At 40.5% G+C, this 14,539-nt stretch overlaps 1 protein-coding gene across 4 annotated transcripts in view; it reads right to left on the bottom strand.

The window, feature by feature from the left end:
* Positions 1-10,004: 10,004 nt before the first annotated feature.
* Dennd1b (DENN domain containing 1B) overlaps positions 10,005-14,539 on the bottom strand; it is a 207,267-nt gene continuing 202,732 nt past the window's right edge. For all 4 annotated transcript variants that reach the window (XM_040737711.1, XM_040737712.1, XM_040737710.1 and 1 more), the window contains 3 exons: positions 13,302-13,378; positions 11,943-12,159; positions 10,005-11,230 (listed from right to left, as the gene is read on the bottom strand). In XM_040737711.1, the coding sequence (XP_040593645.1) occupies positions 10,697-11,230; positions 11,943-12,159; positions 13,302-13,378 (828 nt within the window). In that variant the 3' untranslated portion in view covers positions 10,005-10,696. The remainder of the gene's footprint in view (positions 11,231-11,942; positions 12,160-13,301; positions 13,379-14,539) is intronic.

Genomic DNA, 14,539 nt, shown 5'->3' on the forward strand with positions numbered 1-14,539 from the left:
GATTAAATAAAACTTAGGTCAAAATAATGATATACTGGTACCTTCAGGAATATAACTTATAGGGAGCTTGAATGAACTGGAAGAAAAGATTGTTATTAGTATGAGCTTTTGGAGAAAAATGCCTACCAACATAATGCTAAGGACTAGAGTGTGTATAAACTGATATAAAGGATTTTGTCTGAAAAAAAAAACCTAAATAGAAATCATCTTTTTAAATGTGGACAAAAGCTATCTCAGAAAAGGCTTACTAGCTTGTTCACTGTCTTGTCATATCAACAAATTTGAACACATACAATAAAATATCAATTTTCAGTTGACACAGAGAAAGACCACAATTCATCAAAGAAGAGAACCACAAGCTGGGTCACCACCTGGAGCTCATGGCAGCAATGAAATAGTCTCATCAGCAAGTGGTATCCTCACAGAGGTGGTGAGACAAGGACAGAATTTGAAGAAGCTGTAGAATGAAACAATAATTGGTAGAGAAGAGATACAGAGAGAGGAGACCCTGTTGGGTCTTTGCTGTAGAATCACACAGGTGTGTGAAGTACATGCTCAAAGGTAAATAACTATAAGAGAAAGGCTCTCATAAAAGGATATTGGCATAGAAAAGCCTCAGTGCGTGGATGGGGAAGAACTACTAATATGTTGAAACCAGTGAGACATGTTTGAAGATAATGAATTTAGTTTAATCTAGGGATTCAATGTTATGTTAACTTTTGAGAGGAAGCATATGGTTAATAATATGGACTAAAAGAGAGGGATTCTTCTCAACCAATACAGAAAGAAAATAGTTGACAGTATTCACATATCCAGCATATGTTGTTGCAAAGACATCTCCATAAACTAAGAATATAAAGACTATTCTACAACCTAGGAGGTGTAACACCATTCTTAAAATAAAAGGCTGGATATCTACATATAAGAGAAAATTTGCTTTTGATTTGTGGTCTTTAGTTGGAATAACTACTGAGGTTAGGTACCTAGTAAGAAACCAGGGGTAAAGGGGATCTTCCAATGAAGGGAAAATAGAGTATAGTGTTACAGAGGTAAAGGGGAAATTGGAAGAGGAGGATTAAATGGAGATTTGGAGGTAGGATAGAGGAGAGAATATGGGGAGGGAGGAAGAACACTGAAGACCTTTTGAGCAGCCATATGAAAGCCCACTACTGTAGAAGCTTTCCAAAATATACACGCACAAAAGGAATGTGAACGGAATCACCATGTAATGAGAGAGACAATGCCCAAACTAGACATCTTGTGCCACCAAGGAAAACCTCCAGTGTCAATGATGGGCTACATTTTGTTGAGTCATTGGCCAAGGGGGTCACATGCATCCTTTCAAAACTTACAAGCTATTTCCACGGCTCTTGGTTACTTGCCACAAGCTGATGGTGAGGCCCTTAAGTCATGGAACATGGAGAAATCAAACTGGTGTCCAACCAGAAGATTAACTAGATTAAAAGCTCTGAGCAACCCTAGCCACCCTGACTGAACAAGGGACAAGTAAAAGAGTTCCAATTGCCAGTATTAAGTATAAGAGCCGAACACTACACCACCAAGAAGGCTCAGCAAATAAAGGCATTTTCTTCCAAGCCTGTAGAACAGAGGTTCTTAACTGGTGGCTCTTGACTCCTTTGAGGTTGGATGATCCTTTCATAAGGTTCGAATATCAAATATCCTGCATATCAGATATTTATATTACAACATGTAGTAAAATTACAATTATGAAGTAGCAATGAAAATAATTTTATGGTTGGGGAGGTCATCACAACTGGATTAGTAGTAGGAAGGTTTAGCACCACTGGACTAGGGGGTACTCTGCACACTACTGAGTGAGCAAAGTCATCATTCTCACTCAAGTACAAACTCTACTTCCCCAAACAGTGATCTGCCTGCAAGCTACACTGGTATAATAGCAGCAAAAATTAAAAGAGAGAAAATACTGCACAACTAGTTGGGTTGCTAGACTAGAGTGAGCCTGGGGCAGTGATGCGTACCTGTAAGCCCAGCATTCAGTAGGCTGAGGCAGGAGGATCACATGTTTGAGAACCTGTCTCAAAAATAGACCAAAAGGAAAAAATGATAATATCACTATGCCACCAAGTGAAAGAACCAATTTATGTGACAATCTTAAAAAGCTACTAAAGGAGAGTGAAAACAAGTCAGTAGTGCCAGGCAAACTTAAATCCTTCAAAGATCTTCTAATCAAGAAATCCAGAGTCCTGCTTCATGTTATATACCAAAAAATTCTACTTTGGATATGTAAAAACAGTCCCCAAGAACAGCACTCTGACTTCTGTGGAGAATGAGTCTTTTTAGGAGCTACATGGTCATCAATCTTAACAGCTATCATTGTTAATAATAGCTTCTGAATATTTTTGAACAAAGTTTTTAAAAACACAACAATTTCAAGTGTCAGTTGTCCTGGCTTGGAATTTCAAGTGATTTTCTAAGTCTGTTAATAAGCACATCTCTCCTACAGGAAGCTTGCAGAGAAAGAACAGCTTTCACATCTGTTTCCAATGCTGGGGATTGCCTAATGGTTGCATACAATTTGGATATTTACCAAGCCTCAGAAAATCTTAACTCATTCTTTATTTAAATATATTTTAAGTATTACATTGGGGGGGATACTTAAATATGAGGTGAATAGTATTAGCGTATTTAAATATTTCAAATGTTAACATTTCAAATATTTCAAAGGTCCTTAAATTAAGAACTAGTTACTAAATATAATTGCAAGTCACAATGTTTAAATGGTGATACTTCACAGTACCATAAGTAAGACACTCTCCACAGTTAAATGAGATATGACTATAAAATAACAGAAGAGGAGGGTTTGGTCTTGAGAACTGCGGCTTGAACATAGAAAAATTGCATGTGATAGATAACATCTGTGGGTATTCTGAAAGGAAGGCTCAGAAGTTATCGACAGCTTTACACCTCAGCAACCAGCTCTGCATTATACAACTCACAATTCTACTTTTGCCCTTCAAAATGATGTCAGCAAACCTGCTCGAGCAGGTGGCCCACATGTTCTAGGAAGGGCTCCTCTCTTCCATTCTTCAACACATGCAAGTCAAACCAAGCATTTAGGGAAGGGGCGAAAGACCACACACACACACACACACACACACACACACACACACACACGATTAAAGTAGAACTGGTCACTGAGCTGCGGAAGTGTGAGAAAAGGAAAAACAGAAAGCCAAACAATACAGTCCCCTCCCCCCCAAAAAAGCCAGGAAATTCAATACTCATTTTTTGAAATGTGCATAGTTTCTGTCATGAAAGGGTGGTCCAACACTTAAGAGGGAGTGTTGAGCCAGGAAGGAAGTTGTACAGGAAGGTCCCTGAAACAAATCTTTGTGTTCTGTCCAACACTGCAGTGTGATAGCTTTGGGGCTTAGCCGTTTGTTTCCTGTGTTTGTTTCTGCTCACAGCTCCAGGCTATCGTCCATCATGGCAGGGGCTCTTGGCAGCAGGAACGTAAGTAACTCAGTCACATTGTGTCCAGAGTGAGAAGGGAAAAAGCAATGAATGCATGCGGACTAATGCTCAGTTGGCTTTCTTGACTCCCACACAGCCCAAAATCTTCTAAGGAATGGTGCCACACCCCATAGCAGGGGCACCTTCCCACCTGGAATCATATCCGTCCCCCCACCACTGCCACCCAGACATGCCTGAAATCCCTTCTCCCAAAAGAGTCTATGTTTGACAAATTAACAGCACTGACCATCAAAGGGCTGAGACCATGGCTACGTAGTGCTGTAGCACTTCAAGGATGCTGTTGATACACTTGTGCCTTCGTTACTTCATCTCTACAGGACACCACCTATAGCATCTACTCAAGAAATTGGAGAGCCATATGTACTTTGTTTTATTTTAAGGTCTCCTAATAATGCTATTGGAAAAGACTAGGGAGCCACTGAATTTAGTAAAGTCTACAACTTGATAGTTATATTTTATACTTGAATATTCCAAATGACCAGAAATTTGAACTTACATGGACACTAAAGAATATTTTTAATTCTCCAAATCACATATCAGTAGCTATATACACAGAAGTTTCCAGTAAATATTAAATAATTCTAAAAATAGGCACTTCTGTATTAAATAGAAATAAAGCTTCAGGACAAACATGCCCAAATCAATGGCAAAACAGAGAGGTTCTTATTTGCCTTGCATGCTTAACTCTACTGTTCTTAAGCTACCAATGCCTCATTCTCCATGCACATACTTTAATGGTCTGCAACTCATGTTATCACTGGGATCTGAGCTTCTCAAGTCCATTATATAGTACTTGGAGAGTACTTTCATTGATATACAATGAAAATGAAGACCTATAGACCACCTACCATATAAAAACACCATTAAGACAGAGACTCATCTTGTCATGGTAGTCAGGGCTAACAATGAAGTTGCCAACAGCTGGAAGAACTCCAGGCTTGCAAGGTTTGTCCTCTCTCTCTCAGAACTTTGCTTTCTATGTTGAAACAAGAGAAGGTCTACATGTTATTCCCAGAAATTCTGTGCTTATTTTCACACAACCCATCACAGCTCTCAGATGAGAAGTTCATCTTCTGGTTCCTACTCCTATGCCCATGGACAGGCATTTCTATTTCATCTGTCCTTGATCTTGAACTTTTGTCAATCAACAAAACCTAGGGACCTTGCTCTGCATACCTGAGGGCTTGAGGGCAGTTAAAGCCCTTACTGATTTCTAACCTGGTCAGAAATGCCCAGTTCTGCACGGAATATAAAGTGTGCCTGTGAGAGCACTTTCACAAATGGTTTGCCTTAATAACTGTGATAGAATCTCTTGAACTCAAATTTTGAATGGAGTATTGGGAGGCAGAGAAACTCGGCATAGTGGAGTATTTTGGTAGGAAACAGGTCACTGGGGGTGCATCCTTGGAGTTATATCTTGCATTGGTCCCTTCTTGCTACTCTTATGCTACGCTCTTAGCCCTGGGCTGCATAGCCCCCACAATTAGCTCCCTGCATCGCAACACTCTGCCTTATCACAGATCAAGATTCAATGAAGATGAGGACTACAGACTGAGATCCTGTAACCCATGAGTTAAAGTAACCTTTCATCTCATCCTTTCAAGTTACTATGTCAGCCATCTTGCCACAGCAGGAAGGCAGCTAGTAACGGCTCATAACAGAACAGGTACTACTTGCACAGGACAATCAGAAAGAATGAGGCTGAATTTTATACTGCAGCAGTTAAGGGCTGAAGATGGAGATAGCTGGGTCCACAAAGCCATTCCTCTCTGACAGTGCAGAGGACAAGTACCAAGTTATCACCACGACACAATATTTGATTGCGACCAATTTTATTTTCAACTACATTGTTGGGTACTTTATGGCAATGCAGAGTTCATTCAACATTTAATTTTGCATATTTAAAAATTCCCGAAGCAATACTTTTATACAGAATTTCTTTTCCGATAGTAGTCAAGTTTAGAGATGATATACTGTAGCCTCAACGGTGAAAGAACAACGAAGCACACCTCAATGCTCAGTGGGTTTTTTCTTTTGTACACACTGGTCACGTTTGAGCCAACAACTCTTCAGCAAAAGCAATGGACATAAACCTTGGAAACATTAAATTCTGAGTCCCCGTGTGTGGCCTTTATGTCAACAAATTTCATGTATTTGTTGTTTTAGGCACAGCTACATTATAACTGATTTTACATTCTTAATTTTTGGTATATGATTATTAAAGAGTTCTCAGAACTACCTATGAAAGCTACTTTATCTAAAAACATAGTGATTTAACACAGGCAATGCATCCAATATGCACAATGTAGTTGATTTGTTCTGCCCTAAACATCATGTAATCAGAGGTGGGATCAAGGATGGCCCTCATCTAAGGACTGAAACAGAAGTTAAAAAGGACTTACAGCTTTGACACATTAAAGAGGTAATCATCTGTGACTATACCGTGTAGATAAAAGACTGCACAGTTTCAATTACTTCATTTAACTAAAATGTTGAAAAACACTGACTCCTGGATTATAAAGCATTCCATTAGCATTGCTGTTCAGTACCTTGTTTTATTTTTGGTATATCTGTGTATTGCATCCAGAGTAACAAATTTCCCACAGTGCTTTCTGCCTCATTCAAGTATAATAAAAGTAGAAATCTATAGAAGCTCTCAGGCTAAACAAACTGTACACCATACAAAAAATTAATTTACAGTCAAAAAGTATTAGCAATGCCCTTTATAAGCCTCAGCAAAGACTCATCACAAGGGGTGTCAGAATCTACGTACCTGGTCATCACATAAATACACCGTTTAGATTCATGTGGTACAGAGTGGTTGTTAAATGTAGAGACATAGAACCAGCACTTTGTACCACAATGTTTCTGTTAAAGTAGCAGTATTATCAATACTAAGCAAAAGTACATGAGTTTCTTATTGCATATTTATTGTGACTGAGGGAGTTAGTTACGATACAATAATGCAATCTCCACAATTATTTTAAATAAACAAAAACATTTCTGCTAACAATATAAAGAATAATTTTTTTCTGAAATCACACAGAACATTGCTACATACAGTTTTAGGCAAATACTGAAAGATATGACCTTAAGGCATCTGCCAGAAAAAGCAGATGTGCATATTTATATTAACTAAATTACGCAAGAAAAAATATTGCACAAAATTCTATATTTCAAAATAAAATGTTTCTGTCTCAATATACATAATTCCCTATTTCTTAATTAAATTATAACATCAACTGGCTGCCTTTCTAGACTTTGAAGCTTTAAGAAACAGACAGTGACAACACTCTGGACTGGACATAGGAAAACGCGCATAGAGAACTGGGTTCCTAAAAATAATTACTTACATCAAGAGATGCTAGGGGACAGACTACATTCCTGAATTTTTATTCTGATCTTCAAACATCATCTCAGATTCAAGACTCACTGACACCAAACAGTGGGGTTCTCCTGAGAAAATTTTCTCGTGAAAGTGATGAACTTGTCCTGGAAATCTGAATGGAGAATGAATGGCTGTTGATTCTAAGAATGGCCCACAGCCATTTGCTACTGACCAGGAGTCTTTACTGAACAACTACTTCTAGTCACACCAGCCTAGGATCCCAGCAACACTGTCACTTATGGCTTCAACCACAAAGATCAGGGCTGTTTTAGAAAATGCTGTTAACAAGATGTCTTTTTTTAATGTAAAAACTGGACTCGCATCAACACAATGGGGCCCCAGTCTATGTATACCCTAAGTTACTCCTGAACTGGGGAAGTTGCCACATCATGTCAAGTGGATGGTCAAAGCAAGGACTCAGTCTTGCAGTGTCTCCGAATCTGTCCTTCAAAAGTGTAATCTTAGCAGCATTCTAGTAAGTTACATGATTACCAGAAAAGTGAATGATTCTGTACTTAGAACATACTTTTATATAGAGCAGCTACTCCTAGAAGCATCCTTGGTGTTGCTCTTGAGCTAGTACCATCTAAGCAAGTACATCCTTACACTATTTTTATTATTATTATTATTAGTTATTATTATTTTTGTTTTAACATCTACAGTTCCTTTCCCTTTTAATTGATTCCCCAGGGGCTGGGTTATTGTTTGCTTCCTCTCAAGCCCTTATATCCTTAGATATTATACCTTTCTCCCTTACTGCTACAAAGAGTCAGTAAGTACTTTTCTCAATGAAGGAGTCATTTATTTTGAGCCGGAAAAAATAATCAAGCTATGATCTGATGTATAAGATAGGCTAAATTAGGTAATCACCAATAAATGTCACTCAACAACACCCTCCCTTTAACAAAACTGCAGCTCCTAAATGTATCCTTCTATCCTGAGACCCCTGGCCCGCGATGGCTGCAAAGGGAAACTGTAGAAGAGTCGAGGCTTGGTACAGAGGCATATAAGACACTAGACGCTAAAGCTGGAGCAGGGGCTCATTCAAGCCTCTTGTAGATGGGAAGCAGCCTCTCTGAAAAGCTTATTTGGGAGCTCCAGTTGGTTGGTGGCAAAATGACAGCACAAGCAGAAAAGCTGACTTGGAATAGCAGGGAACTTATAAATAGTTGATTTGGTTTGCGCAAAGCAAAAATACTACTTTTGTTTATTTCAGAACTCAGTCTATTGTCCCTTACGTCTTACTGTATCCACCATTACACTGAGAAGCTGCGTTTAAAAGCTGACTTCTAGTCCTCAAGGTTTTAATGGTGTGAAGCACCACCACTTGCCTCCAGTTTTCTGGACATTTTTCAAGAGTAATGTGAACAATTTTGTTCTTTCTTTTTAACATGGAGTAAGGTCACTGTTTTGCTTGTTACAGTAAGGCACATATCACTTTAAAGTGTTTTCAAACAGCCTAGTGTCACAGTGGAGCAGCTCACCGGTTGACTCAGAGCAGAGAACTGGGAATCTGTGGCTATGGGTCTATCACATGGGCTGGAAGCCAGGGTTCTATCCTGCACTCAGGATTCTGTCATCCTTTAGACAATGAATTCGAAGAGAAAATAGAGATCTCACTTCGAAATTCATATGAGAGGCTCTGCATTCTAGTCAGGAATTATGTAGGAATGCTTGCCCACTAACTTGTCTTCCTTCTAAAACAGCTCTTCTGATATGGGGCTTTCCTGTATTATTTATTTCAGTAAGCTGGGATTAATGAAGGACATATACAGACAAAATCTGGCAACCTTGAATCATATTATTGTGTAAAAAACTAAGTATTACACATACCTTTCCATGAAGACCCTATCCTCATAAGGACAAGCTCCGACTTCCACTACAAATGAGTGAATAATTACCTCAAGTAAAACTATTTATAGTTTGGAATGCAGTTTTTTTAATGACCTGCATAAATATTTTAAGCAGTATGTTAAACAAGTCTAAATTTTTAGGTGAAATTATATTCCTGAAGTAAATACTTTAGAGTATCGTCTTGTTGAGGTTAAGTAGTTTTGCAACCATTTTCCCCTTAAAAAAGACATGATTGGGGATGTATAGAATAAAGGCAGGGAAGGGACAAATGAACTACCCCACCCAGCAGTGTGGTATGAGTGACTTGCATATGTTTTCAGATGCACTCCAAAGACAAACAGTAACCGTGAGGGGGCACGCTCCATAAGGAATTACAAGGATCTATTCTGATACTCCTCTGCCCTAAATAATTCTATTGTGCTACCCTCCCTCCCTCCCTCCCTCCCTCCCTCCCTCCCTCCCTCCCTCCCTCCCTCCCTCCCTCCCTCCCTCCCTCCCTCTCTCCCTTCCTCCAGCCTGCTGCATACAACAGAACAGAAGGTGTGGCGAAAACAAGTTTGTGGTGGAGAAACCCAGCAGGTGTTCAAAGTCAACACTACATGGAATGTGCTTGCAGCACACACAACCCCTGTAAGACACTGTGAAAATGGCATTTTACTGCTATGATCTTCTCCCTCAAATCTACGATCCCAGTGTAGTAGCGAGAAAAAGAGCAGACAAATTCTTGTAGCTGGCCACTGAGCAATACATCTGACCAATATACCTGAATATTTCAAAATCCAAAAGCAAAAAAAGGGAAGTGCCAGAGGGAAGAGGAGCCCCAGCAGACACGGTAGAGAGTGGAATGTAGAACTCTGAGAGGAAAGCGGGACAGAAAGGGGGCAGTAGGGAAAGCCAGAGCTCTGAATCCCATGTAGACCATCAACGCTGCGGCAAACGGAGCACACTGACTTAGGTACTAACAGGAGCAGAGACAGGGGCCAGGGTAGATGGGAATTTAGTACCATCTTCACACTCTTCTATAAATCTAGAACATTTAAAATACAAAGTTCATTATTTAAAAAAGCAAACACAAGGTAAGGCTATGAGCATCTGCATGGCGAATCAGTTACACAAGCAGGACAACTGCTTATCTGTACTCTGCATGGCATTTGGCTTTCTTGAGGTGGACCACAGTCACCATGGCATACAGAGACTGAACATTATCTGAGTGGCTTCTTTGTAAACAGAAGCATTTAACTTCACATTATAATTCAGCACTTCATGTATTTCACTGAGTGAAAGGTAAATATACACAGTTACATTGTTTGCAAAACATGGCTGCAGTGTCTTTATAAAAGGAAATTAGTTCCACTCAGAGAGCATTTAGGCTTGAAAAAAATGGTGAGCTTAATTCTGTGATAGAAAAAGGCATTATTGCTCTGAAAGACAAGATAACTCCTCTTTCAAGATATGCATGTAGCATCACACATGATCTGTTTGCTTAACATAACCAGAAGATTAAGGCAATTAGTGGGTTAACAGTTTCATCCAAAATATTTTTTATCAGTTGTGACACCATGATAAGCTCATGCTCAACCAGATTAGTACAGTAACTACTGGTTACATGTAGGGGTTACATACGCACACTTAGTTTAAATAAGATGAACAGCATTAAGCACCAAATACTGGGAAAGCTTATGTTTAAAACACACTTTCAGCCTATATACAAGTTAGTACCTGATTTAACAGCATAGAATTCATTTTACACCAGAAAACCAACAGATAACACAGCTCCATGAGATGAACAGATGGGGAAACATTCCAAAGGAAAACAATTAAACAGCAGTAAGAGTTTTCATTCCTATGAGTGATCCTGTTTACTGTACGCATCACAGGGAATTAATCCGGTGCATCTCTGGAGAAGCCAAGAGGCAAGGACTGACCCTTTACCGGTGCCTAAGTTTGGGTTTCACTTCTCTTTTCTTCTGAAATGTTTAGACCTTGTTGGAAGTCATTTGGCATGTGACACAGTGACACTACTTCTTGGAGCAGCCCAGTGTCTTCTGAAAGCTCCTTATGCTCTTGCCCTGCCTTCTCCCAGGGAACAAAGGTAGACTGGCGGCTCCCGAGGCTGGGCAGCAGCTGGAGCCCTGAAGCCTGACTTAGTGTTTCCTTCAGCTCTGCTTTTCCTTCACCTGTTTGAGAAGCCTCGGGGGAGGCTGCCTGGGAATCCAGTCCTGAAGAAGAAGCTGGCTTGTCCACTGCAGTGAGGCCACTCACAGTGTCAGCACAGAGGGACTTGTCACTGTTCTCCTCATTCAGGGTAAACAGAGAGTCTGTCAGCACACCAGAGGAAACCCTCTTCCTGGGGGATGGAGGGAGGTGCTTGCCATGCAGGGCGCTGTCGTCCTGCCCAAGATTCCACTCTCCTTGATCACCAGAAGCACACAGTAGGGTCAGGTTATGCTCACTGGGCGCATTGGACTTGTTCTGGGAAGGGAAATAACAACTTCAGATACTTTTAACACATGACGGCGACTCTTCAGAAGCTTGATTTCTGTCTTGAAAGTGAGGCTGCTACGCAGGGGCACAGACTGAACGCTGACATTTCTTGCCAGCTCCATGAACAGGCATAAGGGGAGTGGGGTAGGGACATGACAAACTCTGGCTGCCATGTGTTTAAACTGTCACCTATAACATCAAACTGTGCCTGCAATTCACACTTTAGGTTCTCTGCAGATGGAGTGGGCCCCACTCAGGTACTGCTACCTCACGGTCTTAAAAGTCCTTAATTCAGTACATTTAAAACTTCTCACTTTTAAAGCAAGAAAATAGAAAAAAAAGTTTTAACAGACATATTCATTGGGGTTTTCTTTAACTTTCTGGAATTTTTTTCAAAGCAGGAATTATTTCACATAAGAAGTCTTTACAAGGATGAGTATAAAATTAGATGGGAATATGGCTGGAAAAGGGTGTCAAGTAGTGGCACCCACTAGGAGAGTGAGTGGGTATCAATACAAGGCAGTGAATACTGTGGCAGTTTTAGTAGCAGACATGATTCATAAAGATGAAATTGGTACCATAGTTTGAAGTTTGTGTACCTTCCTATCTAGAGGTTAAATGCTTCTGTAAATTAAGATCAGGCAACCACAGCGAGGGCAAGAGTGTTTCCCTTTAAGTCTGTAAGAGAAACTCAACTCACCGTAGGTTTGTAATCAATGTCATCCATGGATCTGAAGAAATCCAGGCTCTTGGCAGCTGCCAGCTTTCCTTGATCAGAGCTGTGTGTGCTCAGCGTATCCAGGATCTCTCCCAGCAAGTCCATCTCACCTGAGTAAGGAGTCTTCACTCCTGCTTCAACAGAGTCATCGCTTTCATAGAAATAAGCAGATGTTTCTTCACCATCTTCAGAAGACACCCTGGAAGGAGACACAAGGTGCAACAGTGAGCATTTACCCACACAGGCTGGGTCTGAGCAGCTCGCTGACCTCATTCACTCTGTACTCCAGCAGCTGACTTCACTCACTCTGTAATCCAGCAGAGCAACAACGAATCGAAGGGCCAGGGGGAGTGCAAGCTTTTAATTCCAGCACGCCGGAGGCTGAGGCAGGAGGATTGCCAAGTGTGAGGGTAGGGGGAAGGAAGGAAAAAGGGAGAAGAAAAATGAAGAGGAAAGGAGAGCAGAAAGGGAGGAAGGAAAAGAAAATGAATGAAAAGAGTAAGAAGAAAAGACAAGGGAGGGTAGGAGAGGTTTGAGGACAGGGAGGGACAAAGAACAGAAATGGAAACTACAATTAGTCCACAGCCAAACTTATGCAATATCTATTTCAAATACTGAAAAAACTTGGGCACATGCATTACGAGAAAATAAAGTCATTAACCAGAAGCCAGACTTTTCATCAGTCTCATTAGATCGAACACTTAGAAAGTTTCCAACATTCCAAGTTTACTTTTCATATTTCATATGGTTTTCCTTTTCTTATTTGTCCTAGAAAAGAATACTCTCTTTTATAGAAAGGTTTATTTAATGTGAGAATTTTATTACTATGGATCTTAGAATTGCTAAAAACTGAAGTTTATATAATTTCTCTATTTTGCAGTATGTAACACAGTTCCATGTTTCTCTCCTATGATGGTACCTTCACCTGAGCCTCTCCCTCAACTCAGCTTGTTTCAAAATGGCTGTTATCACTGTCCCTATGTCACCGGTTCCTTTCAGTGTTGGGTGAGAACTTGTGCTCACCTGTGTCACTGTTTCCACTCCTTGAAAAACCTCTGTAGATAACTCTGCTTCGCAGGAACAAGACATTTCAAGTCTATCTTGCCTGGCCCTCTCCCAAGCCCCACTCTTCACAGCGCTGCATGGAGTACCATTTTGGTTTGGTGAAGACCATTGTGAGCAAGCAAAGCCTGAAGTTTAGGAGTGCCTAACCTCCTGCCAGTGAAGCATGCCACTCAATAGGACAGCACAGTGAGCCAGCCACACCACTAGATAGGGCCCTACAGTGCTGCCCACCAGTTAACCATGTCCCTAGACAGCACAACACAGTGCTGAACTCACTTGCTTGCTCGTTCAATGTCATCGTCATCATCATATAGGGTACCATCAAGGCTCTTATGAGGCCTTCTCAAGCGTGCCTGGAAAGACAAATTGACAATAAATTGTTACTGATTTAAAATATGTATCAATTATTTTAAAACGACAGTGTGATTTCATAAGAAGTATTTAAGAACTATCAAGAGTTGCCAATTTTATTACCTTCCCAAATCCCCACAAGTCCTAAGTGGTTTGTTTTGTTTTGTTTTTTTGGAGTCAAAACACTTGATTTAGAGACTTGGGGAAACGGATGGGGAGGCCCACGCTGCCCACTGTCCTCCACTGGGCAGATCTTCAGTCTACCCATCGCTAAGCAATCCTAAGTGTTTTAGAGCATGCTAAATGTATACATAAAACTCCAGGTGGTTTCGAGCGCCACAAAATGTAGGCTCTGGTTCTGCAGTGGTTCCAGAATTTTGACTTAAAAAGTTCTAAGTCTTCAGATACACATCTTAAGATAGTCACAGGTTAAAAGATACACTGTTGGGGTTTTTCCTTGAAAATAGACTGGTACAGTGTGATTGGTCTTGAGCTCATCACTGCTGAAGCTATAAGAAGCACATCTGAGAATCCTAAAATGCTCTCTTCATTATTACACATGTCTAAAACGTTTCAAATATAAGCTTTTCAATTTTTAAATCATATGACCTTTGACCCATGTCTTTTCTGATATGACCTCAGAAAAGAACTTTGGATTCTCCATGTGGACGATGGAAGACAAAGCCCAAAACTTGGTGTCATGGTGCTTAAAATCATGCACCATCCTTCTGGGTGGTGAACAGTGACCTTGAGTTTGCAAGCCTCGGCCACACCCCGTTACGAAGGAACTTCTTCCATCTCTAGTCCACAGTGGTCTCCATTTGTTGCACTATGGAATAAGTCTCTGGGTCTTCTAGCCCACCTGCTCCCTCTTGGTGCCAGTGTTCCTAAACAGCAGCGCCAAGATACACACAGAGTCGATCCTCGTGACTTGTATCTGACAGTAAATCCAGAGATGACTGATAATTTGTCCTAGTCAAACACATCATCCAAAACAGGAACAGCAACAACGGAAGTGACATTATCTGTTGTGCTGCAGATTCTAGTACACCGAGATACATTATGGGAGTTATTCATAAAGGATTTTAGAAACCCATGTAAAACTAAGTAAGAACTGTTTTGCTTTTAGCGACTGTTAACTTATGTCCAATGAAGACACCGTA

The sequence above is a fragment of the Mesocricetus auratus genome, unplaced genomic scaffold (assembly GCF_017639785.1).
Source record: "Mesocricetus auratus isolate SY011 unplaced genomic scaffold, BCM_Maur_2.0 Super-Scaffold_100676, whole genome shotgun sequence".
NCBI classification, from domain to species: Eukaryota; Metazoa; Chordata; class Mammalia; order Rodentia; family Cricetidae; genus Mesocricetus; species Mesocricetus auratus.